This window comes from Melanerpes formicivorus, unplaced genomic scaffold (assembly GCF_026170545.1).
Source record: "Melanerpes formicivorus ecotype bairdi unplaced genomic scaffold, bMelFor1.0.p_v2 SCAF_17, whole genome shotgun sequence".
Classification (NCBI taxonomy): Eukaryota; Metazoa; Chordata; class Aves; order Piciformes; family Picidae; genus Melanerpes; species Melanerpes formicivorus.
Genome location: NW_027142369.1, coordinates 5363767 through 5391551, shown reverse-complemented (window position 1 = coordinate 5391551; position 27785 = coordinate 5363767). Strand labels below are relative to the sequence as shown.

Here is a 27785-nt window from a genome sequence, read left to right as displayed (position 1 = left end):
TAGCAGCTTACTAATTAACTGGAATAAATTTTTAACCTTATTATTTCTCCCTTCAGTTTCAAAAACATAGCTAATATTTTATGTGACTAAATTCCTTAAACATAGAGATTTGGAACCTGGCCCAATATTTTTAAATTAAATGAGCTTATCTGGTAGTACCCTAGAACAGTTTTGGTGTCAGTCTGTACCTCACAAATAGCAATGCATGTAACATTAAGAAGGGTGCAGAACACTTCACAGTGGTACACAGCTTGCCTAGACTGGAGAGCTCCTGTTTATGATGGTACATAGCTGAGACATTTTGGGAACCCCTGCTGTAAAATTAGGGAGTAGAAGTTCAGAGTAACAGCCTGTAACACTAATGATACTCATCAACACTTCTCACTCATCATTTTGCCTACAGTAAACTATGACATACTGCAAACATGGGATTAAATTTTAATTAACAAGTGCCAAAACCTCCCCCTTCCTGCATGTTAAAACTGAAAAGCTGAAATGGTGAGCAATGACTATAGAGTTTCTGGGGCTCAGGGGAAATATATGACAGCATGCCTTTCCCAGAGACTGTCACATGAGCTTAAATTCTCCTTGTTTGACTTAACATTAGTCATCTACCAATTTCATTACCCATGGAACTGTATGTATGGTTAGAGCAGTAATATAAGGAGGCTTTAAAGCACAGAACAAATAATGCAGTACTGAACTACAAATATTTTTATTGTGAACTTTTTAGAACAAGAACTAGATTTTGCATGAATCCTAGTGCTGATGGCAAAATGACTGGAGCACAATAACATTAGCAAATATCTGGACCAGACAAAATTCCCAAAGCAATACTGTGCTTCCTTGGCACATCTCACACTACAGTGTCAGCCTTTCAGCCCCATACAGGGTGTATGTATATACACATTTTTGTACTACCTGAAAGTGCTCAGAAGCTACCCATGTTGTGGGGAGGACAAAAAGAACTTGACTTTTGCTCTGTTGCAGGTTACCTATGGGTTCCTCTATGAGAAATATTCCTCTGAGTGGACCTCCCTGTGTGGAGCAATGCCCCACTGCTTTCCAATATGTGGCTTTGTCATAACTCTTTGCTGTGCAAAGAACAGATTAAGCAGAACATTTTGCAGGTCCAAGCCCAGATAGCCTTAGACTGCATGTGACTCTGAGCATCTCATCAGTGTGCTGAAGGCCCTGTTCACAGCCATAGAAAAGGATGATTCATTCCCCTTCCAGATGCTGTGGTGGCAACTGCCACCAAGGAATCAAAACATGGGTAAGTGTATAAACATCAAGTTCCAGATTTCCTCGGCCACTTACAAGGTTACAGAAGTTGATATATTGCTGCTTCCCCTTGTACTTGTGTCTTATGGTTTCATGCCCACCATAATATTAATGTTAGGCACACTAGCACCTCTGGATGAGCTGAGCTGGGCCAGAATGGGAATATGCAGAAATGGCCATTTCAAAGCAATAAAACTGTCCTTTGGATGAAGTATGTGCATCTGTTATACCATGAGAAATCAGAAAGCAATAACTAAAATCCAGAGTACAGTCAGACACCTTAAAATGAAGTGATAAATAATTTAGCCAGAGTTCATAAAACTTGAGTAGCTTTTCATATAAAGGATGCTTTATCAGAAGAGAACCAAGTATCTTTATTCTTATTACTACTGCTGCTATCCTCTTATTGAAGTAGCATCACATGTTATCTTGCCTTAAAAGAAAAAATGAGTACTCTGCAACCAACTTTGCAAAATATCTATCTGAAAGGGATACAGCTGTTCACAGGTGTAATAGCAAATAATGTATGAGAAATGAATCATGTGTTTTCCTTGTAAATTTGGAAAGATGGGGAAAAAGGCAAATCAGTGAGACTTTTCTGGGCCAGTTAGAATATTGCATGGTGAGAGTGAAGATGATGAAGACGGTTCAATGCTTAAGGTCTTGGAGAGCTTTGATCAGGAACTTTTTCCCACAGAAGCATTCTTATTTTAGTAGCACTGGCCTTATTATCCACTGCTTTTCTCTCATATTCTTTGTGTAGATGTTTAAAATATTGCATTTAACCCATGAAACTTCAACACATGATTTCTTTTACACAGAATAAAGCAAGACAGTAACATCCATCTGAACAGGACCATTGAGATATTACACTTTTCTAAGCAATATAAACTACTGTTTCTGCACATAAACTACCTTCTAAGTGAAAGACATTAAAGAGAAGTTTCCCAGATAAGCAGATTATTTTATAGTTATCCACCACTAGAATTCAGGCAGTCTTCTCTAAGACATCTTGCACTGGTTGCTGCCAGACAGATCTGAAACAACAGGACCAAAGCTATGACAGGCACCAGCTAAACCAACTTGCCAGAAAACTGATATTGATATTAACTCTTGCATCTAGGGAATGCCACAATATTTATACTAAAATTGTTGGACTGTGGAGGACAGAGGTCACAACAGTGACTGCAATAACAGAATTGGTAGGACACTTCAAAATCAGTGAACTGAAGCCTTTTAAGCGTGAGCATCAGGTCCAGCAGTGAATGGAAAAACAAAACAGAAAAAAAAAGAACAAAAAACCAAACCAAACCAACACACACACACACCCCCCCAACAACAACAAAACCCAAAGCACAGACTAAATGTAAATATATTTTTTCCACCTTTCAATAACTATCTGATGAACAATTTATAAAAAAACAGTAGTTCTGAAGAATCAGAAACTTGAAGTACTCCACCTGTTGGAGCACAGTCTAATGACCAGATGATATGCTACCCTAGGGTAGGTCTTTTTTCCCCTCTCTTTTATTGCAGTTGTATTAATATTTGTATAGAATATTTACACAGTCTTAGTGCAATAATGTGACTTTTTACATAACCTAGCAGGTGAAATACAAGGTTTACAGATGTTTTTCCTATGGAAGTATGTGTCTACAAATGAAAATTGGACTGTCAGCAAGATACTCCTTGGGAGAAAGAAGAAAACATCTTGTACACTTGGGTGCAATACAGGTGCAACTTGAAGCTAGATCTCTTTCATGCCTCTGAGCATATACTGCAACCACATAAACCATAAGATCACCATCAACACTAGCCATAAGAGAGGGGATTTTTATTACTCCTTAGTGACCATTTGGCCAACATCTGAATTTTAAGACTCAGGCAATTAATTTATTCACTTTTTCTTGTTAATGTACTATTTTGTTAAACTCCCATTACCTGAGAAGATAATTAAAGAAAAAAAGTGAAGTACCAAGCAATAGATCACCAGGATCTGAGCATAGACAGGCTTGGGAGGAGCATTCCCACCCAGATGGAGCTATGTGGGGAGAGCACAAACACAGCTGCAGAAGTACCCAAATGGGTAATGAAGCTGGTGGAGCTGATGTTCCATATGACATGAGAGCCACATAATGCACCTTACAGTTGAGAACATGGCATTTAAGTGTGTCATAGTGACGTCCTAGTCCATACAGGGTAGGACATAAAAAGGGTTGGAAGCTACATGATGAAAACAGAAATGGACTAGAGGGCTATTGTGGATCTAGGCTGTAGCTGGCAAAGCCAGGGAACGTTTGGTTAGTTCTGTGTAATCCCTAGCTCACAAATATCTCACTAAGCTCAACTGTTGCACAAGTGTTTCCACATCCATTAACAAAGGAGATTGCACATCTATCCATTGGAGCAAAATGGAATGGAAACATGCTGCTATTTCACCACCAGTTAGCAGAAAGAAGTGTCTCCAAGTGATATTACAGAAGAAATCTTGTTGTTCAGTAAAAGGTATTTTCAAATTTCCAGTCTCAACTATCCTGTGTTAACCATAAGTAGTACAACACTCACCACCATACTGTAGCCACCTCTACATGAATGCATATTTGAAAAGTCCAGTTAGGTAATGGGACATCCATAAGCAAAAGGAAGAGGGAAACAACATTTTCCTTCTGAGGTGTTTATCTGAAGAGCAGAGAACACAAATGAGTGCTTTACTAAGAGATGGAATTACCTCCCTCCCACTATGGACCCCATTTTGTAATTGTTGGAGGCAAGCTAATATTAGGTGAGCTCTTGAGATTGATGAGATTTCTGAATCTTGTCAGGAAGAGATGTAGCTACTATAGTTGGTAAGAAGAAATTGTAGGGTCTTACTTTGATAAGGAAAGACAGTCCAGGCTACTGGGAGTAAAAAAATTCTATACCTTGTTAGCTTCAGAACACTTCATTTGTAAACACAGTTTTGAATTTCACTTGTTTGACATTCAGAAGAGAGAGCCTGGTGAGGCCTAATGATGTTTAACCAGTCCCTGTCTTTGTCACAAAATTTTTGCTGGTGTAATGTTTAGCACAGAAATATTTGGCTGTTTCAAATTATGATAGTTGCAGACAAGACTTTCACTTTTAATGTTTTAGAAGTATTTTCCTCCTCCCTCTTCATAACCAAACACCCAGAACCTTGTCTGGCATCTCTACCCACAGCTCATGTTCAGTATGTCTGCTAGAACTGCAGTTTTATCTAATTTCTCTCAGTCAGATCATTTTCTTGTCTTGATTGTTCTAGCAAATATAAACACAGACCATTTCAGAAAAACACCAATAAAAGTTATATAAATACAGAACACTTAATACACTTTATCCAAGTGAGGATGTAACCCAGTACTACACAAAGGATCATAGAATAGTAGGAGTTGGAAGTGACCTCTGGAGATCGAGTCCAATGCCCTGCCAGAGCAGGATCACCTAGGGCAGGCCACACAGGAATGAGTTCAGGTGGGTTTTGAAAGTCTCTAGAGTAGGAGACTTCGCAAGCTCGCTGGGTATCCTGTTCTCTTCCCTGAAAGAAGTGAAGTGGGCTGGAAGCCAATGTTCTCAGAAGACATTCATGAAGATAATCACTAGTGACAACAGAAGTAAAATGTCTTAAATATACTAGGGAACCACTGTACTATGATGCTTCATTAAAGCAAGTGCTAGTAGTGTCTCATCCAACTTATCAAGAATCAGATTATCTACGAATTACCTTGCAGCTTGTGCCATGCTCGGAGTAGTAAAGCTATTATAGATCAAAGCTGTTTCACAAAACATGTGCTTAAAGTAGTACTGCTTTGGCAATAACTGTGCAAGTACAATACGTACTTGATTAAATACTCCATGGCCAGGAACAAGTATTCTCTTAATATTGGAAAGTGTATTTGGTTTGCTGTTGCATCTTTGCGGCAAGTGGAATTGCTCAACTTTGTGTGACCTTGCTAAAGCTGGAACAAAGTTAACTACTGTGCTTGAACAAAAGGTGGGTTTGAAGTAGGATGATCAGATTTTTGTCACTGAGAAATTTCACATGACCTTGACATGCTGCATGGTGGTAACCACAATGTGACAGGTAGATATGGGTTTGTTAAAACACCTTCAGTTAAATGAAAATGTCATCCCTGTTCCTACTACACATACTTCTGTTCCTTCTATGTCTAGGAGATTAAATGGTTCAGTAAGTAACTTTAATATTTTTAAAGTATTTTTACCATGAAACTTGTCTGCTACCAAGCAATTAAGAGACAAACAGTTCTGAAAGTTGAGAGGAGAGCTGCACATCAGTTAAAACAGTGAATGCATGAAGGATTATGCAAGGTGAACATATTAAGATTCGTTTAAAGCTAATAAAAGGCACAGGCATGTAAGAGAGAAACCATGCAATTTTCAAGGGAATTGTAGCCAAGTATATCTCTGTGATATATCTCAGTCATTCCTCTTGCACAGTCTGAGCTATAAGTTTATACTGGGGATTTCAGTTCAGCCTTATTTCCTAGACTGGTAGAGATACAATAAGAAAAAAGCATTACCTTACCTGGTGCTGCCATTTAATCCATATAGTATTATTATCCTCTTAACATTTGGCTACCATCCAAGGAAAGGCACATAGGTAAGGGAAACATTTGCAGAGCAAAGGAGAGGCCTTGGAGTATTTAATTCTGTGGTTTTGAACTGTGTGCTTATATACTTGCAAGGGTGTGTGATGCCAAACTGCATAGGACTCTTCATCTGTAAAACTGGTGACTCTGAAGAATAATACTAAACTTTGTTTAAGGCAAAAGATGAGGTAAAAATAACATGAGTTGATATACTTTTTTCCTGTATGTGTTCTTGGAGAAGATAGAATGGAATATTCTGTATTTTCTGCAAATAAAGAATGGAAAGGAGAAGCATGGTTCCTTGTCTGTCCCATCAGAAATCCCATTTAAATGAGCAACAATGTGTGGTGTAGCCTGGTGTAATCATCAGGGAAAAATGGAACCCTCAATCATCTCCTTTTCAATCAAACATTTTAATTTAGAAGTAGAAGACTGCAGTAAAGGAAGATGTGATAACTCACTCTGCTCGTGTATATCAGATAATTAATGCATAAGTGTGCTACTTTTGCTATATGCAGGGGGATGAGTGACTGCCATAAATGCAGAGGAAACTGACAGCGCATTAAGTAGCAAATTTCCATGAGTGTACACAGATTTCTATCAATCTGCATATGCAGACTTCCTCTGAGCACAGCTTCTGACATTCAGATAAAAAATAATGGTAAAGACAGGCAAATGACACAACTTACATTTATTTTCATCAGTAACAAGTGGTTTTAAATTACCACAGTGGCACTGACATGCTATGAAAACCTGAATCAATCAGGAAGTAACAGGAAGTAATCAGTGAATTATGGGAACCTTAAGAGTAAAAAAGAGATGATGTTTAGCAAGAAGGTCGTTGAAACTTGACATGGACAATTCTCCCCTCAGCTGCTCTCATTATTGGTTACAAAAAAACCCCAAACCGAACATTGCTAGAAGTTAATCTACTTGGCTGCCCTTTAGAGTCTGAACAAAGCTTTTTAAACATGATTAAAGTAACCAGAGGAAGTAGAAAATGTGCAAACTAAAACATAAACCATGCAAAATCTACCTCACTACTTCATTAGAACTACACTGATAAGAGAAACCAGCCACCCAATAAATAACAGAAGTAACACTTACAATTGGAAAAAAAATGCAGAACTTGTGGTTATTTAATCTGAAAACTGAGTTTCTTAGAATTCAGAGACTGAAAAAAGAGATTATTTGCTGAAGGAAGGCAATTTAAAATGCAAGGTACAAAGATAATTGCATAGCCTTTTATATTATTTTCCCTTATCATGCTAGTGCACTGTCCTTGTCCGAAGATCTATCTTTTGGATAGGCTTTCTATCCAAACTTCTAAAGGACTTTCTAAAGCTCACTGGAATTCATGAAGATTCAGTGTCTGGAAGGCAGGATCTTAAACTTGGGTTTTGAACATACCAAAAATATTAAAGGGACAAAGCAAGAATCTTCAATACTTGTAGCTTCCCAGAAACTACTCTAGACTCACTGGTATTGGTGTGAAAGAAGGGTAATGTCACATAAAGAAAGGCTAGCATCATGTACTCAAAGCTACTAACATCAAAAACCTGCTGCTCAACATAAATCACATGATATTCCTAACAAAGTACTTGGCACCAATTGCAGTGGAAATGAGGAACAGGGAGAGAAAGTGATGTTATATACTCCATTATGCCACAGACTGCACTATAGTCAAGATGAAAACAGGGTTTGGGGATTTTTTGGGGGTTTGTTGTTGTTTTTTCAGCTAGCACAGCAGAGCGTTTCACTACCCCAGCTATTGACTAAAAGAGATCTCATTGAAGTTTATGCCTTAGAACGAACCTTCTCTTGATCAAACAAAAAAGAAAAGCAGTAATGTCTCCACTGTGACATTAGTTATTGCCTTTCCTTTGTATAATTGTGCTACAAAGATAAGGAAATAGAATCACAGAATGATAGGAGTTGGAAGGTGTCTCTGGAGATCATCTAGTCCAACCCCCCTGCTAGAGCACATTCACCTACATCAGGTTGCACAGGACTGCATGCACAACCTCTCTGAGCAGTCTGTTCCAGTGCTCCCTCAAGATTTATTTTTTTTTCCTTATTTTTAGGTGGAATTTCCTGTGTTCTAGTTTGTGATCATCACCCCTTATCCTATCACTAGGCATAACTGAAAAGAAACTGTCCCCAGCATAAGCATTGATACGATTCCCTCTCAGGCTTTGCCAGGTGAGAGCCTAGGTCTCACACACTTTCCTTGTAAGAGAGAGGCTCCACTCACTCAAATATCTTTGTAGCCCTTTGCTGAACTTTCTCCAGCAGTTCCCTGTCTCTTTTGAACTGAGGACCCTGGAACTGGACCCAGTACTACAGATGTAGCCCCACTGGGGTAGAGTAGAGGGGGAGAAGAACCTCCCTTGACCTGGTTACATTCTTTTTAATGTACTCCTGGATACCATTGGACTTCATGGCCACAAGAGCATGTTGCTGGTTCAAGGAATTACAGAATCACAGAATGCATTGGGTTGGAAGGGACTCTTGATTACCTTATTGTCCACCAGGACTTCCATGCCCTTCTCCACACTGCTTTCAATCAGATCAGCCTCTTGCCTGCACTGGTTGGTGCAATGGGTCATTCCTCCCTAGGTGTAGGACTCTACATTTGCCCACACTGAACTTCATTAGGCTACCCTCCACCAGTTCCAGCCTTTCCAGGTCTTTCTACATGGCAGCACAACCTTCTGGTGTGTCAGCCAGCATTTGTAGTTTGGTATCATTGGCAAACTTCCTGAGAGTAAACTCCATCCCTTCATCCAGGTCATTGATGAAGATGTCAATCAAACTGGACTTAGTACTGGCCCCTGGGGAACACTGCTGGCTACAGGCCTCCAACTAAACTGCACAGCTGATCACAAAGTGTGAAACATGCTGAGCAGAGGCCACAGGACTGAGCTCTTCTACAACTTACACTGCAGCTCTAGTTCCCAACCTTTCCCTGGACATACATCAGTGGATGTGCTTGAGACCCACACTTACCTTCAAGTTTCCTGCAAAAGGAAGTGGTGGCACAAGTCAAGGAGGTGATTTGAGCTGCTTTCCTGGAAAGCCTGTGTGTAGGAAAGGGTGACCTGAACTGTGAGACATAGTAAGGAGAGCTCTTATCTCACCAGATAGACTCAGCCTCAGCAATGATCACAGCAGTATCAGAAAGGTTAGTTTTCAAATAAATAAGTGTTTGGAAGCACCCTTAACAGACTTTTTTTTCCACCAGTTTGCTTATTTTTCCTTTGAAATACTTTTTGGTGACTTACTAGTTGGGAAACTTTTCAGACTTGTAGTAGCATTTTTCTAGGTCATATATAACCCAAAGAAGGCATTTAGTGACAGACAGCATGACTGAGATATAGAAATCTGCATTTTTAGAAGAACAAAACCCAGGTATGATCAGATGTTTCCAACAAGGATTTCAGTTTGAATGTTTGTCCTCCACTAATGCAAAACCAATGCATTTTCTTGCAGCATTTGTTACCTTATACCAAGCACAGCAGGAAGAAAGGCCTTCAGGAATCCCAGGTTATGCCCAGCAAGCAACATAATCATTACTTCCCCTGTGGGAATATTGAGTTCTCTCCTCACCACTGATACTGAATCTCTCAGGAGCATAAACTCAACCAACAAGAATAGCTTCCAAAGACATAGAACTGAAGACATAAAACCTGTGTCAAATCTAACAGCTGAGTTTCAATAAACAGAAACATCTGCCTTTCAACAAACAGCATGCACGGGAGCTGGCTGACTGGATGTGATACATCTCATTAGAAGGGACAGTTAGCTGTTTGCTGAGACCATGAGAGCATTTTGACAATCCAACATACTAACATACTATGTTTGAGACATTCTCATAAAAAATGGCCCAAGTCCATGACAAAGAAATTAAATGACAGAGCACTTAACTGAGAGGGTCTTGTTTCAGCAGTGAACACTGGCGCTCTCTCCTGTCTTGGGACGTGGTGGGAACTCACAGCATTGCAAGGAATCGGTCACATTGTGCAGCACCATGCTGAGCAAACAGCTGGTGGGCATCTGGGGGGATTGCTGGTAGGGTATCTCCAGGGAACTGAAGCTGAGGTGAAGCAAGCCACAAACCTCATCATCCTCTTGCTGCCCCTTGAGAAGTTCCGGCCTAAGATGGCTGCTTCTCAGCTCCACCAGCTGAGAACCTGTACCTAGGGGCAGCCCTGGCTGTCCAAGCTGGACCTCTCGCCCTCACCACAGTGAACCCCACATGAGTGAGGGCACTGAGGACCTCACTGGATCTGACCAGCCTCTCCCATCCTGCCTATAGACCAGCAACCTGCAGCAGGGCTGGTCTTCGGCTACCCACAGCCCTGCCCTGTCTAGGCATGGCAACCCACATCCTGGCCTGGTCTCAGCCTGGCCCCAGCCCTGCCCAGCCCTCCTGGGGCTGTGTTTGACCCTGGTTCCCCTCAGCAGTGTCTTGTGCATGCCCATCTCACCCTTGGCAGGTCTTGAGGAGGGATCTGTCATGGTCTCACATGCTTAGTCTTGTCCTGAGCCTTCCTCACTGAGTGCAGCCCTGTGGGAGACAGGCCAAGGCACACCGCTGCCTAGAATGGCCAGCTCATCCCTGGCTTTTGTGCTGAGTGTCAGGGCGGTGCCTGGTGCCTTCCCAAAACACCCGGCAGCTGTGAAGGGGGGAGAAGCAGGGCCTACATGTGGGGCTGAGAGCAGCCCACTGCTTTGGGAGCTGCTATGGGGGCCAGGCTGCATCCTCACCACATGACAGGAGCACCAAAGGGCCCTCTTGCTTGGACGGCTTGAAATCCTGACAGCCACAAGTTTCTGTGTCTTGTAGCAGTGTCACTCATCCTGCCCTTACAACACCCTGAAAAACTGTTTGGAAAAAACAAACAAACAACAAAAAATCCCCCAACAAAACCAAGTTTCCTAATGTCTGCTGGTTTGTAGTATTAAGCAAGCAATCATTGTGGTCAGTGTTACATGAAAAAAAAAAAAGTAAAAATCCATGCATGTATGATAGCATTACTATCTTTTATTAAATAGAAAAATATCATTATCTTGATTTTCAAATCTCTTACAGATTATTTCTGAAAATAAATAGATGGCATGCTATTAATGCTCTCATAGATCATATTAATACTCTCATTATCGGATCCAAACTCGTTGACCATAGTGCTGTTACAGGGTCAGATCTTATTCTTCCTTATTGCTTTCATCACACTGCACTAATCTTTCTGCTAGCTGGTTGATAACCAAGTATCTCTGAGTAAAAAAATGCCATCAAATGAAAAGATAATTCAAGAAATACTGGGAAAATTACTTTAAAAGACTCAAATCTCTTAAATGTGAGTTTTGAATTATACATTATCACAGTTTCCTATCTTCATGAAACATTAGGGTTATCCTTCATACTAAGCTTACATACCAATTCCCATCTTCTGCAAAAAGCAAATGGCTGTTAAAGTAAAATAAGGTGATGGAACACAATACTTGCAATGCAGCCTAAAAGATTCATAGAGCCACACTACTATTAATTTCCTTGCAGGTCTTTTAATGTAAATGTCCTTCTGCACTGTACACCTACTTTTATTCTAGTATATGACTACTGCAAGAATCAGAAATATGGGCACTCCAGAAGGCCTTAGAGAGAACACTACATGATTTTAATCAAAAAATAGCTCCATAGTGCTAAAGGTCAAATATTTCTTTGGTGTAACTCTCTCTATATCTAACTATCTGTTTGTATGACTGCCTCGCTCTTAAGCAGGTCACAGCATTTACCAAAGCTGGAGAGGGACTTGGTAGTTTCTATCTGCTTTTTACAAACCTGTTGCTTTCCTGAGCATTCATCAGCAGAGAAGAAAACCCTTGAGTGTACGATATGGTTGCAGTATATAAACACACATTTTGTGCTTTTCCAATAAGTAGTCTGCTAGAGGATGCACATTGCTTTCAACAAGATACATTTCTAAAATGAATTTGCTTTTTATGTACTTCCTGACCAGTTTAGTAACACTGGAAACAGTATTTAGAAGAACTGCAGAGGTTTATTTGTCTAGCTACAAGTCATTAATGGCAGCTGCTAAAGAGAAAACCTTCCCATGTACTTGTCATAAAAAAAATTATGTTTTGCAGAAGATAGCAAATTTTTTCGTAATATTATCTGCCTGGAAGAATGAAGCATTATTCTATATTATTTATGTACACATCCATGATTACATGGATGATTATTGTTTTGCTATAACTAGCCACAATCTTTAAAATGCAGATTTCCCCTTTTATTTGGCTGCCTTTTCTTTCTTTTTTTTTTTTTTTTTAAACATTTTATTCCAATTAAATTATTTTTAATGCTTTCAATTAGGATAACTGAATAGGTCCTACTATTTATTTGTGCTGTTCCTTTTATTCTGCAAGTGGTCATTCTGCTGGGCATGCTGGGACTTGAGTGAGACTTGAGAGCCTGGCTTCAGTTGTATGTGGACAGGCAGGAATAGATGCCTTCATGAGCACCTGGCAGTGCTTGTGCTGAAGGACTTGCTTTTCTCAGTTATGCCCTGTGCCCCTTGTTTTTCTTTCTTTCCAGTCACCACATAAGCAAGACTCATACTTATTTCATGACTCAGATTTGCAAATAGTCCTGACTTTCTGTTTTCCTATGTATGTACCTTGACAGTAAGCATTTAGGGACCTCTGATTTTGGGCTTGATTTTTTGTTACTTTTGTAGTCATCTTTTGTCAAGCTACTACAATAATAACTAGGATGAGGATATAATATATATATATATTTGATCATACAGCACAATAACACATCTTAATATAGCTTAATATGCTACTTCTTCTTAATTTGCTTTGCACCTTGAGCAGATGTTGTCGTTTGGCTACCTTTGCAGATATAGCCAATGTGTTTTGCACTTGCCTCTATAAATATAATTCACTACCCATCTCGTGCACTTTAATGTTTTCCTTTTCAAATAGAATATACTAAAGTGATTTGTAGTATTACATCTGCTAAAAACACATTTCTGAAGTGCCTCAGAGTTCTCTCTAGCTCTGTGAATGTGAAATAGAATCCTTTGTTAAGGTTCTTCACTGACTTTAAGTATTTTAATAGTCCTTTCTTGACAATCTTGATTCTAATTAGTCACTGGAGTATTTGTGCTGGCAGCTGGGCTGAGTCACATTCTTTTCCCCCATCACAACACCTATTTAATATTAGAGGTGTGTCATAGTTACAGCCTCCTTCTCACACTTTATGTTGATACTGAGCTGCGAACACAACTGTTTAGTCTGAAAGCATTTGAACCTCTTGGTTATTTTCAGCTACATCTGACACAGGGGTAGAAATATGAAAGATATAAAATTTCTACAAATGTGTGCCTAGGGGAGAGAAGTGTGCCTGAAGGAAGGGAAGGACAAGATGTTGTACAGACTGTTAGCAGCCTGCCCTGCTTAGGATGTGCTGGCCAGGGAACAGGAATATTAAATATGTGAAAAACATGATATCATAATGGGCTTGCTGTGGCTATAGGAAGGAGCTGAGACTATCTCAATATAGGACATTGAATATCCAGTGAGGTATAGGTTAAGTGTGGCATTTGGAATAGAAATAAAAGGGCTGAATTGCTTTTCTGGTCATATAGGGAATATGTGGATGTTACAGTTGTTGCAGGAAACAAGTCCAGGACACACACACTTCTTTCAAAAGGGCAGCCCTAAAAATTTCCCACTTTACCATGCATCTGAAAGGAGACCAGTGCTTTCCTTTTAAAAGTCATGGATTATAACCCAGCAGCAGCAGCATCTAAGGTCATTTCCTAAGGGTAGTAAGATGAGGGATATGCTTAGTGAGCTCTTACCACTTTCCTCTCTGTGGTCCTATTTAACATGGTCTCTGTCATTTGCTATTATTATTAACTTATATTTGCTTCCAGAGGCCACATTTAGTACTGTGCTGTTCTGTGCTGGGAGCTGTTGCTGCAGTGATTGCTGTTGTCAAACAGTTGCAATAGAACTCCTCTCACAAGTCCATTCAAAGTTTATAAAAATCAAGAGAGTCCCTGCAAAGTAGATTTAGTGTACATATAGCACGTAACTCTACAGGGTTCAGAGAAAGAGATGCAAAACTTTCTTCTAGCAAACCTCAGTTCCAGCATCTTCCCTTCAAGATACAATAGTATCTGATGGGAACACAAAGTACATTTTACACCTTTATTTCTGATATTAGATAAGCATTTGTTAATGGCCCATAAACCAAGATGTCTTAGACAAATGAATAATGAACTCCCTTATATTTAGCACTATAATCTCCCTTGGGAAGTGGTGCATTCCCCAACTTTATATAGTTTAACATTTCATAGTATCATAGTATCATAGTATCTTTCAGGGTTGGAAGGGACCACAAGGATAATCTAGTTCCAACCCCCCTGCCATGGGCAGGGACACCCCACACTACCATCTTATCTAATGCTTTTGCATTGAGTATTCTATGATTATAAATTCACAAGGTTTGTTTATAGATTGAAGCAAGGAATTTTCTATGATTCGCTAGTCACATGGTTCTATTCCTGCTATCTTCACAGAGATCAAGGTTCCAAAAAGATAATCAATAGCCTGGCACATCAAGGGAAAACTGTTCTTGAAAAATCTTTTTGTCTCACACACACCTGAGTTGTTCTGTGTTTCAGCTAATCAGGTTAACTATGTCTAGCATAATCACACCTAAAATAGGATTTGATGTACAAATTTAAATTGAGAATTAACTTTTATATATATATATACACATACAAATATTCCATGCTTATGCTTGACTTATTTTTTAATTAATTTTAATCAGTAATACAGAAATACATAGTGAGGAGGAAAAAACCCAATCCATGTCCTGCTGTGTATTGTCAAAGTATTTCTGTGTTTTTCAGAATTAATTCTTCCAGACAATATTTCAGGTAGTTTCATCTACTTTTGTAGCTCTAGGAAAACAATTACTTTAGAAAATATAATTGTAAAAGGACAGAGTGGAGTTTTGTGTTGGAGTCTTGGTAAATCAAGATTTACTTTTGTCTGATTTTAAATCTTAACTACTTTTCCTTCAGATAATCAGTTGTGCAAATTCACTCAGAGACCTAAGTCTTTCTGGCTCAGATCTCACAATCTGGAATAAAAAAACTGCAATTGCAGCTTACACTTGAAGCTAACGGAAGATGAGTGCAAAATTAATTGTGAAACAATATACCAAAATAGTATGTACAGAAAGCATCTACTGGGTTCTGCAAAAGTTACCCTCTGTTAATATTTTTATTAATAACTTGGATGATTGGATAGAGAACACAATTTTTAAGTCTGAAGATGATCCGAGGCTGTCAGAAGTGGCAAAGATGCTGAAGGACAAGGCTTCAAAATGAAATATATATGAGTAAGGGATCTGAAAAAATAGAAGCAATTCAACAACAATGGTACATAGGAATAATAACCTGTGCAGCCTGGAGGCAGTATAGCTTAGGTAACAGCTTTGCAAAGAAAGAATTTGGCATTAACAACACATGACAAACTGAAGATGAATCAAGAGTGTTTTAAAATAGCAAACACCAGCCTATAACCTAAATGAAAAGGGTGTTGTATCTAAGATGTAAAAAATAATCATGCTGCTTCATGCTCTATTAATAAAACATTTTCTGTGTCACTGTATCTGATTTTGAGCACAATACTACAGAGGAAAGAAAGCAGACTGGAGCACAGTAGAGCTATCATAGAAAAAGTCACATATGGAGAAAGATTTTTCTAGTCTGGGGCAGTGAAGCATGAGAGGACATATTGTAAAAAAGAAGACTGAGAGGGCATACTGTGAAAAATTCCTTCCTCTGGAAAAAGAAGGAAATACTCTGTTCTCCATATTCAGCATGGCTAGGATACAAACAGTGCCTCAGCTGTAGCAATGGAGAGTGACATTAAGCATTTGACAAAATGTTTGAAAGTAAAATTTATGATGCTCTGCAATAGGTTGCCTGAGACAACTGCGGAATCTCTAACACTGGAAATTCATTAACTGCATGACAAAGTTCTCCATTTTGGTATCATTACACACTTAGTTCTGGAGATACTAACTGTTGCTCTTGCACGGACCTACTATGTGATGTCAAACAAGGACCAAATGTTTTGCAAACACGGCGACACATTTCTGCAGTTTCAGTTGTTTAAGTACAGGATCTTCAAACCTTGGACATCTAAAGAAGGTAACAGGACAAGGACTGAACTATAAATAAAAAAGTTAGAATCCTGGCAGATTAAAAGGAACATTTTTTTAGCAATGCTAAAATATTGCAAGACTCACTGTTTTCCCTTTGGATCTGTGCTGCAAGTCTGAGATGTAAACTCCATTGGGACATTCAGAGCATCATTCTGTCTGTGTATTGCTTTCCTTTCCTCCTGGCCTGCTATGTGTGTTTTTTCTTGTATCTAAGAAGTTGCAAGCCTGCCCCTCAGACATTTTCTCAGGTAGGTTACTAACATTTATCAAAAGGTGCAGGAAATCAATCCTGTGTGAGACCTCTCCCCCTTTGGCATTTTTTTTTTTTTTAAATAAACTGGCCAAAGTTTAAAACAGAGCAGAAGTGCACAGATATGCATGTACAGTCTGAGCCCATGCACTTCATTTCCAGAAGATATCAGGCAAACATGCTTTAAGAGAATCTTATTACTGCCTCTGTTACTGGTACATGAAATTCCACTTGAATGCCAGTGAAATCATAGCCAAGAAGCTGATGAGATAAAAATCTTTAACATCTATGCTATGGTTGTGTTTTATATCAGCCACAAAGAAAATTAAAGTCAAGACTATTGTTTCCCTGTTATGTGGGGAAGCTTGGAGTGTTACTGATTGTTACTGTGCTCACCAAGCAATGCAATCCCATTCATTTATTAAAAATGCAGTAGGCCAAAAGCAATAAATATTGACTCTATGAGGCTGAATCAACACAGCAGCCTCTATTGAAGGCATCACTCAATACTGTAAGAGTCCACGTAAATTGCAGGACAATTGGATGTTCAAAAAGAGGCAGAATAATCCTTACAAGATATCAAGGCATCAGCCACTTCTGCTTTCTATCCAGGTAACTGCACATGATACTTGCATTCCAACTTCCTAAAAACAGTCTTGCTACTCTTAGTGGAAGCAGGAATGAAAAATAATAAAAGCAAATCTTTATATCTAATGGATGAGGTATAGCTCTGAACACATATTGAATAAAGATGCTTATTTTACAAGAATTTTTTTTTGGTAGTGAGTCCACTTTCAAGTGTGATGCTCAGCAGAGCCCATGATATATTTGGCTAGGAGAAGGATTTGATTAACTAACACAAAGATAAACAGAAATAAAAAATTTAAAAAAAAAAAAAAAAAGGAAGGAAGAGGATCTTACAAGTGTGGACTGAGGGAAGAATGTTGAGAGAAAGAACAAGCTGACACAGGCACTCATCACAGAGCAAAGCCTGCCCTTGCAGCACTGCAGGAAGTTTCAGGGAAAACATGGTATTTGTCATAGTTATCCAGCTGAGGAAATGAGTCACTGCCAAACAGTTCTAGGAGATAATAATCTGGATACTTTCAATTTTAAATGTCTTCCTTTTAAGTAGATGATTATTTTGTAGACCAAATAATGGCCCCTGTGTAATAAGCTGGTGCAGAACACAGCATTGCAGGAGTAGAATTAGCATTTACACAACTGGTGATAAAAGCAAAGCAAAAAGATACTCACCATTTCTTTAAGTTATTTTGTAAAGGGAAATTAATTCTTCTGGGAAATGCCAGATAAATAGCCCAGTATCAAAGTCTCCACTGATTCCAGTGGAGCAGAATCAGTTCTGGAGCTGAGACTGGAGCCAACCAACATGTAGAGCCAAGTGAAGATGTGGGGGGTTGCTCCCTGCCTAAGAGCCTAGGGTTGACAGCCTGACTGACCTTTCCAGTCCTTGCCTTCTCTAATAAGACCACCACCACCAAGGACACCTACAGGTCAAAACACCCATTTGCTACAGATCAAGCTGAGAAAATCAGATGCCTAGATGCTCTTCACTGTTTAGCTTAGACCTTAGTGTTTGCCCAAACTCAATAGCTTCAGAGGAAGGGTTGTGATTTCCTCTTGGTACAAGGTGGTGGTGAATATTTCATGAGAGTAGGGTACTTCAACACACTGCAAACAGTGTGCTACATGCAAAGCAGCATCACTCAGCAAACTCACTTTCTGTGCAGGGGAAAGACAACACTTAGTGATTCTTCATAGCTTGATGAGATTTTGGCCAATATAACTTCACTACTCGAGGGGTTTGAGAAATTGCAACATTTGCTATATGCTAGCAACCTGACTCACAACAATAAAAGGTTCAAAGTGTGTTGATTGAAATGCTGACCATTCTCTAAGGTAAGGTGTGGCAGGTACAACTGCTCTGACAAACACAAATGTCTGAGAGACATCGGACAAATGTCTGAGGCTTGCTATAGGTTGATAAAGATCAGCTTGGCTTGGTGTATCTGGGCCCAGGCTGTTACCCTGCTTTTGTGTGGTTCTGTGGCTTTGTCCCTTTGACTAATTGGAACTGACCACAGTGCGCCTTTGACTTAGGGTATAAACAGAGTCCCACCACAAAGCGATTTTGAGTTGTCTCCACAGAGCAATCAGCCTGGCAGTTGCATCCTCTCCCCTTAGAATGGGATGCCATCTATAGATACTTCCATGGACTGAGCAATTCCTCACTCCCCTTTTGGTGAGTGTATATTTTGGGTACCCTTGAGTGGGAGGTTTCCCCCTTATGGGTGAGTGCATGTACAATGTTCCTTAAAGCTGAAGGTTGAAGCTTAATTGGTCATGTACTAGTATATTCCTCTTGACTGATGCCTGAATTTGTAATTTAATTGTATCAGAAGAAGGGCTGACTAACTTTGTTCACAATAAATCCACAACATTGGGTGGTTGTTGCTGTTTTGTGGGGGCCTCTGTGACATAAGGATCACTGAGCTGCTGTTCCCAGAACAAGGACATCTGCAGGTCATCACAAATGGTTCTACTTCCACACTTGTTGGTGAAGAGTCATGCAACAAACTTTATATCCACCACCTCCAGAGGAACTTGATTCAAATATACTATTAATCAGAAAACTCTTTCCCCTACTTGATCTCTTCCTCTTTATTAATTCAGTATGAGAAATGGAGATGGTTTGTTTTTCACCCCTCGTCTAACCTTCTCCTTGTTATTCAATTTACAAATGTGTCAAATATAATTAAAACTGGCAGAGGCCAAGATTAAATAAAACAAACTGTAAACATTGCTTGTGCCATGTGGCTGATGCAAAACTTTCACCATAAAAGGCTTTTAAGTAAATGAACTCAGCTATTACTGTGCCACAGCACGGAAACCTTGCTCCAAGTGTTTGAACTTTTCAGGGACACTGCCAGGTCAGTTTAGATTCAAAACCTAATGCACGACTGAGATTCTGCAATTGCCTAAGGGAATCAGGTACCTGACTTTTACTAAAGTCTGTGCATAGTGGGAAGTGAATTGACTTTCAGCAGGAATTAGATGCCTTTGAAAAGCCTCTTCATGTCCTTGTAAACAGAGGACTGTGTCCTTCATGGTGATAAATGAATGTTAACTCCTTTGACATCTATGTACCCAGCAAAGCATCTGCTACACAAATTTTACAAAACCTAAGACTAGCCAAAAAACCCTAAGAGCTACCTTTATTTTTTAAAACATTTGGATTAGCATTAAATCTTTCCTTTCAAAGTGCAATAACAATATTGTACAATAATAATATTAAGGCATCGCATAACCCTAAGCCCAGCTTCCAAGAGATTACTTCTGGAATGACTTTCAGTTTCAGTCTTCTAAGATGCAACTTGCAGTTTAACCCACTGACTTTAGTGGCACTCCTGACCTGTTGAGTGCAGATTCAGAGCCTCAGTACACCCAAGGTTTTCCTGGAAACATTTCTGCATTACACTTTCCCTGCACCCCTTGCCCCTTATCTCACTAGCCACCATGCAAATTCATGGCAGGCAACAGGGAAACTCAGTAATTTTGGAAGCAGGTTTGTCTTATTCACTGATATTTTAGTGCTAAGCAATATGGCATTAAAATTTGGATTACACAGCTTTGCAGATAGATCCCTGGCTATTTGATACCTCATCAATACTTTCAAAAGTACTGCAAGAAATGTGATATTGTCTGTATTTTAATTGAAACTTATTTTTCACACAAGATGGGCACTGGTCACTCTTAGGCTTAATTCTGCTTTTTTTGGGGGGACATGTATGATTGTATCTCTACATGTTTTATGACTTTAATAACCTGATGCTACTTTTGGGGACTTCTCTATTCAATGTCTTTAGAAAAAACAATTGTAATAGAACCATTGTACTGGAAGTCAGAATCACAGAATCTTAGTGCTTGTAAGGCATCTCTAGAGATCATTGAATCCAACCCCACTGCTAAGCAGGATCACCTAGGGCAGGTCACACAGGAACACATCCAGGTGGCTTTTGAAAGTCTCCAGAGAAGGAGATTTCCCTTTCTGATCTCAAAAGTATTTTTATTTATTCCAAACACTGTCTAAGAATTCAACTGGTCTCTTAGGTAAAGCTACCTCATTCAACGTTCAGCACGACTGCTACAGGGGGAATCTCAGTGACAGAGGTCTACAGGATGACATCAGAATACAAAATGGCACAGTCACAGAATATCCTTCATCTCTGAAACAGTGATTCATCTGAAGAGAGATGATTAGACAAAAGCAGTGTACTTATTCCATCTTCGTCTTCAGTGGACATGAAATTGGATTACAAAACCACTGCAGAAAGCCTTGCAACTAGCAGGCTTGGGTCATGAGTGAGACAGTGCTTGAGAGAGCAGAAAGTCAGGACTAACCCAATGAAGGTAGAGTACACCAGTCTCATACAGTCCTACCCAGTCTATTTGATCAAGATTACAAGTTAGTGTCTTCCTCTCATGACCATAGATGTTTTCAGATCTATTGAAAATAGCTGGTGAAGACTCCTCTGTGGTGACACGTAACCAAGGCTCAATATTGCAAGAATGGAAAGGAACAGCATAACAGTCTCACTTCATGGAAGCAGTTGAAATCATCTCAAGACCGTTTTAATGATCTGCTGCTTGGATGTGTCACATTCTAAAAGCTAAATAATCTTTGTTAAATTGACTATACAGACTGTAATGTTTTATCTGCTTCCATCAGTGAACATATGGTTTCCCTTTTAAAATTTGCTTTCTCACCTATTTGCTATGGATATTCCCGACTTCCAGAATCAGATTTTAGATTTTGAAAGCTAATTAGATGTGTAAGGATTTGAGTCAAAATCCTATACAAAGTCTGGCTCTTTCAAAACTAAATAATAAAGGAACTAAAGAAACTTGATTGTTGTTTTGGTTATCTTGTCAAAGATGATAATGCCTCAATCATATGGAAAAGAAAGTAGCGATGAGTAACTTTTCCTGTCTTCCGTGCTCAGCAAAACCTGCTGTTTGCCACTTATAGTTAATAACTGATACAAACTGAAAAGTCAGCTTCAAGACTGTGGCTGTTCTGTCCAGGCTGAGAGCCCTGCTGACACGATGGGTCAAATCCTAAGTATTTCTGTGAGCTTTCAGCATGAGGGTAATATTTCTGTAACAATGAGATCTTAGGGTTACAGGCAGTGAACACAGGCATTGCTGGATGAATTTAGAAAGAAGGCTTCAAGGCAGTACTTTTGTCTTTTTATATACAAGTATTTTTATTCAACGAGGTTGAGACAAAGAAGGTCTTGGCAGGAAAAAAGAGAAAAAAAAGGTGCAACAATATAATGGACCTCAGGTACTACATTACCATCTAAAATAGCTCAGTGGCAAGTTTTGCTAGTACATACCCTGCCTCAAACAAGTCAGACTTCTTTTCTCACCCAAGTTAGGGGTTAGGAGCCAATTCAGATTTTGCATGGATGCAAACAGGAGTATTTCAGTGCTGCAGAAATGAGATGACATCAGAATTTGGACTAATGGCTTTAACTTGAAGCTCTCCTTGTAACTGAGAGCAGCAGGATTTAATTTTGGCTTTGTCAAAAGTGCTTGCAATTCTTCTCATGATTTAAGTACATTTGCTTAGTATTTTTTTCCTTTATTATATGAAAAGATTCCAAGAGGTATGTTTTTGTTTTCAAATTCAAATATTGCTTAAAATGAGTATTAAAATGTTATTCTACAGTATCAGGAAACTAAATAAAGTAACTTTAGGCCAGAATGAAGAAAAAGAATATGATACTAATGTCTAATGTAATGTAATTTACATTGAAGAGGCTGTCTGCATTGTTCTGTACTAAGAAGTGCATAAATGTTTTAAATTCTCTAAAACTGTAGCATTCTGCAAGGTTTTCTAGCTGTGAGAAAATATTTAGTCCTTCTCATGGGGAACTGGATCAGGTCCTTTTTGACCAATCCTGTTTATTTGCACTCTCATATACTGTTTGGCTTTAATGTATCACATGGCTAAAAGTGAATCAGAAATTCAGCCCAGTCTTCCTTAAATTCTTGCGAGACTTTATGTTAATTTAATCCCTTATTTCTCCAGTTGCCTAATATAAAGGATGATTTTGCTGCCATTAAAGTTCATCTCCTTTCCTGTTTTCACATTCTCCTCACAATTATTATTCTTTTCATTGAAGTCTCCTTTCTAGTCAAAATGATCACTTGGAGCATTTCATTGAGAAAAATGAGGTGTTAAACATTTTCTATTTCCCTAATCAAGACCCTGTCATTATCATCACTGAAAGCCAGAAAAACAGGTGAAGAATGACACAATTACATGAAAGGTAAAAAGGACACTGCCAAAGTGATTTTGTGATCACAGTCACTTATAATAATACATTGAATGTTGGCATAGCAATCTAATTGTATACTAAAGTCTGTTGTGCAAACTAACTGCATTACATAATGCGGATGCTCAATTGCTTCATTCACAATTGAACAAAATCTGAACAGAAATTTGGAGAAGTCCTGACACTTATTGTGAAATAATTCATGCAGCTCTTCAGTATGGCAGTTTTCAATTTAATTTGATATTTTTGAAACAGAAAGCCACAGTGATTCAATTCTAGAAGAACATTTAGCCTAGGAAAAAACCCCATGTAAACGGAGAGAACAGAAGTAAGATCAATTTTTGTTCTATCACTTTTGATAGTATCCTTTTAAAGGGAAGACTAAATTAAAATTTAAAGGCCACATTCCCTTCTCATTTGTTTCACAAGAGCTCTAGAATAGTCCTACCAACTTTCATACAATTACTCCAGCTTTACACAGATAAGATGCCAGCAGGAGTTGGATTTTTAAGCCTTGTTGTTTCACAACAGAAATACATTTTAAGAAGTGATATATAAAATAAAATAAAATACTTTGGTTTTTTTTCAATCCATTGAATTAGATCTGCAATATCACAGAGAAAGGCTGATCCTTCTCTTTTGGTCTCAGAGAAGCTACTTTGAGAAAACAGATATGACAAGGGTAAGACAGAAAGCTCAGAACCATCTTTGAAATAACACATTTGGCTTCTTCCTATACCACAGATTTCTTATCCTGAAATCTTCATTTCACATTGGGGGAGAAGAGGACATGGAAGATTGAACTCAAGGATAAATTACATTTCTCATACAGTGACCTGCTTGAGGAAGAGAAGGAAGGGGAGGAAGGAAGGCTGAGACTGGTACAATTCAAAGAGCAAAGACTTCAAACGACAACCCCAAAAAAGAGTCTTCCAAAAGGAGGTATGCTGTTCACATCCATCCCACCCTCTGGTGACACTCTCTGCCTTGATATTTCTGCTTGATTCATGTTGTTTCTATACTTGCTGCAGTGTTTCACACTGTTTCACTGCTATTATTTTACCTATCCACACTTGTCTCTACCAGTCTGTTATTCATAATTGCTAGGGCTCCAACTCCACCAGAGAATCCATTTTGCTTTGAGTTAGAGCTCATTTGCCTTGGATAGCCATTAGCAGTTTCTGACAACTGTTTCTGCATGATGGCCAGTGAGACTTTATTGGAGGCCAGGAAGTCTTTCATGGAGATCATTTCGCCTGACAACCGGCGTCCATCTGTGTCACTCTCATTGACGACATCGGTCTCGATGGAGATGTTCCTCCTGCTGCGCACGTTTCCTGGCATTACTACATTCCTCCGTGAACGAAGTAATTTTCTTTGGCACCTGTGGCAGCACCTAGAGTCCAGCTTCTTTAATATCCAGTTTATAGATTGTTTGATTATAATAGAGATCACATTAAATAAGGAATAGATGCAGCACACTCCCATAAGTATGAAGACAAAATTGCCAAAGCGGTAAAGGCCTTGGCTCTCATACTTGATGTTCTGGCTACTGACCAGATCACCAAAACCGATGGTGCTGAAGGCCACGAAGCAGAAGTAAAGTGAGTCAAAGTAACTCCACCCTTCAATTGGTGTGTACATTGCAGAGGCACAGCAGGAAATAATGAGTGATGCTACACATAAAATCAGCATGACATAGTACACAGAGGGCTTCCAGCCTGCCAGGCTGTCCACCTCAGAGGTCCCTGAGCCCCGTCGGCCATTGTGAGGGAGAACCCCTTTCCTCCTCAGCTGTCGCTCATGGCAGGACTTCATAACGTAGGCTATGACAGTGATCAAGCGCTCCAGGAACAGGTTAAAGAACAAAATGGTCCCTGCACATCCTATAAGGCCATAAAATATCAGGAAAATTTTGCCTCCAACGGTGGCTGGGGTGGTCATGCCGAACCCTGGAAGACAAAACAGAACAGCTAAAAAAACATAAACCTGCAGTTGGCATGTCAGGAGCTTTGTCACGTGCAAGACTGACAAAGTGGCAGCAAATCCCTGTGGTACAGTGCAGCTCTGGAAAAAAGCAAAGACATGGTCCCCAGCTGTTACCCACTGGTGATCCACCAATAAGAGTAGGGAACTCTCGTAAGCATTTCCTCCAGAATCAGAATGAAATAAAAAGCAGGAGGAAGTACACTGGAAAGAAAAGAGGATTTAGCAAAGGTCTGAATTTTGGTCTTGCTGCTAGGCTTTCTCCCTCTTTGTCCTTTGAATTACTTCCAAATGTCTGGGCTCTTACACCCACTTCTTTCTCTCTGATGCTCTTCGACACCATAAATCTAACCCAGAGGTGACTCTTGCTTTGCAGGAGTCTGTCCCCACCAGATCTTTTAATACAAGGTGAGATTTTTCCGAGAGTCACTTAGCTCCTGCTGTAAGTGAAAATGGCATGTCAGCTTGCACTCAGTACCCCTTGCAGCCTGGTCAAGGAAGCCCAGGTTAGGACACAGGCTCTGCCAGGGTCAGCAACCTGTCAGGGATACCCAGCAGGCATCACAACTACCTTGTATCTGCCCTGGTGTCTGTCACCCATTATCAGCCCTTTTTTAAAATCAGAATTGCTTAAGTTTTCTCATTTCTCTGTGTCCTACTCCCCACATCAAGTCTGGATTTGCCTCTGGTCTCATTCCCTGTTGTGGGATTTGTCAGGTCAGAGGTGAACAATAATTTTATTTTGGTTAAAATTATTAATAAGAGAGTCTTGCTTTAGTAAAACAAGACTAAAGAATAAAAGCATGTCCAGAACATCACTGAGCAAAACTGCAGTAATACTCATGATAAATAACATTACTGCTGTTTCATTAGGATTAATAAAGTATTAGACAACTGATCAATTAACCCAAAATGAGAGGACAGAAAAATCATGTTGGATGAGAGACAGTTATTTTCCTCCCTCTCCTTTAAATTGTGAGATGCTAATTATGAACTACAGACACTAGGCTCTGGGAAATAAAGGAAATCGCATTCAGTGTGATATACTTGTGCTTGGAAGACAGACAAGTGCACTGTGAAGAAACCATCTTTCCAACAGTGCAGAACTGCACTCATCTTCCCTTCACTGGAAACCTGTTACCAGCACAGATTCTTCTCTAACACTGCTTTTGCCTCACATGGTTAAGAGACAGATGTCTCCTGCAGCCCTCTGGCATAACCCCCTCTGAATAACAGCCCTAAGTCTGGGCTTGAGAGGGTTGTTGCATCTTCATCTGTGCCCACAGCCAAACCACAGCATCCAGAGGCACTACTGGAGGCTCAAGCCTCCTCATCAAATTTCTGTGCCAGAGAGAGCCAGACTGCAGCTCTGTGTCAGGAACAGCACAAGAGAAAATTCACATAATCAGAATGTTCGTGACAAGAACTTGTTGCTGTTGTTCCCCTTGGCACACAGGTATTTTCACACACTTCTACCTCTCCTTCTGCTCCATGACTCAATCCTCCTATAATCCTAGTTCTGACGCTTATTTTCTGTGCAGGCTGACTTATATGCAAGTCATGACCTCCACCCTGTGGACAGACATATAAAGACCGATGGACATGAGGAATCTCTGCAACTGGAGGGATTTTCCCAAAGCAGTCTGTGGGGAGGGAGTTGGGAACTTCCCTGGCCCACCTTGGCTGCTGAAGAATAAAAGCAGCTTCAGACTGGGCAGAAAGATTGAAGAGCCTCTGGCACAGGGTGAACATTCTCACAGCATAAAGCAAATGCCCTGGCAAGAGAGACACAGTTACGGTTCACACCTCCAGAGTGGCAGTACACCTCACAGGCCTCTCAGGATTCTGCCACTGGCATCTGTGGTGGTTTAGGGTTCATTTACTTCCAAACTGAATTAGTCTGGTAAAGTTAATGTGGGGAGGGGGGGGGGGGGAGGGAGCCGGGTTAGTGTGGCGCAGAATTTCCAACCCACCACAGCCTCACAGCCAGAGCCTGCGCAACTCAAATTTGTTTGTTTAGATGGCTGGAATTTGTCTCTGAGCGCAGCTCTGAGTGGGTGAAAACTCACTAGCAGCGGCTTTACAAAGGCGCCCATGTAGGCATGACAGGAAATGTACAGCGAGCTATAAATACCAAAAGATGCAAAACATTGATCCGGATAGGCAATGAGCATCTGAGTGTGACTGTTCCTTGCCAGCTCCTCCTTTTCAGGAGGTCACTCTTTTTACCTTCTGGAGTAAATGCAATTTTTTGTTCATTTTCCAATTTACAAATCTCATTATGTATCAACATTAAGTAGCAATCAATACTAGCATTTCCAAAGAAGCACTAAAACGGAAAACCTGAAAGCAGCATAAAAGTATTAATTAATTTAAAAATTATTTTCCTTTAAAGACCACTTCTCAAAAATGAGCTATAGGCTTTTAGTTCCAGAAATAATTTCAGATTTTGAAATGCCTTGCATGTTCTGGGTCACATTATGCTTGATTAACTGTGACCATCACCATATTACACCTGGGATTAATTTGGAATGCTGTAGTATAGACTACTACTTGTTTGTCGGTAAGTCGAACACCTGGGGTGTTTGAAATGTTTGTAAGCCCAAGGAAATTTGGTGAATTGCTTCAGTCAAGAAAAGCAGGAGGGCAAAATGGTAAAAGGCTGAAACAGTTGAAATAAAATTAAATATTTTCTTTTGGCATTTTTATGAAAAAAAAATAAAAATTTGAAGTATTAATCACCTTTTAGTTAAAAAATACTTGAAGCAAAAAAATGGAAACAAATCTTGGAAAACATCTTTTAGAGTTTAATAGGCTTAATCATCTTCAAATGGAATGCTATCTTTCACTAATGGTAAAATCAAACATATTGAAAATTTAATTAGTTTTTGTCCTTCCAAAAGGTCTAAAAAAATCTATTCCAGCACAAATTCAGGTTAAGCTTTTGTCTTAATTTTTCCTGCCATCAGATATGAAACACACTGCTCATTAATCTCTACTAAAACATTAATTCCTTCAAA

At 39.5% G+C, this 27785-nt stretch overlaps 1 protein-coding gene across 1 annotated transcript in view; it reads right to left on the bottom strand.

Annotated features, from left to right (window-relative positions):
- Positions 1 to 21676: 21676 nt before the first annotated feature.
- KCNK13 (potassium two pore domain channel subfamily K member 13) overlaps positions 21677 to 27785 on the bottom strand; it is a 57635-nt gene continuing 51526 nt past the window's right edge. The window contains exon 2 of the mRNA XM_068148764.1: positions 21677 to 24731. Coding sequence (XP_068004865.1) covers positions 23839 to 24731 — 893 coding nt within the window. The 3' untranslated portion in view covers positions 21677 to 23838. The remainder of the gene's footprint in view (positions 24732 to 27785) is intronic.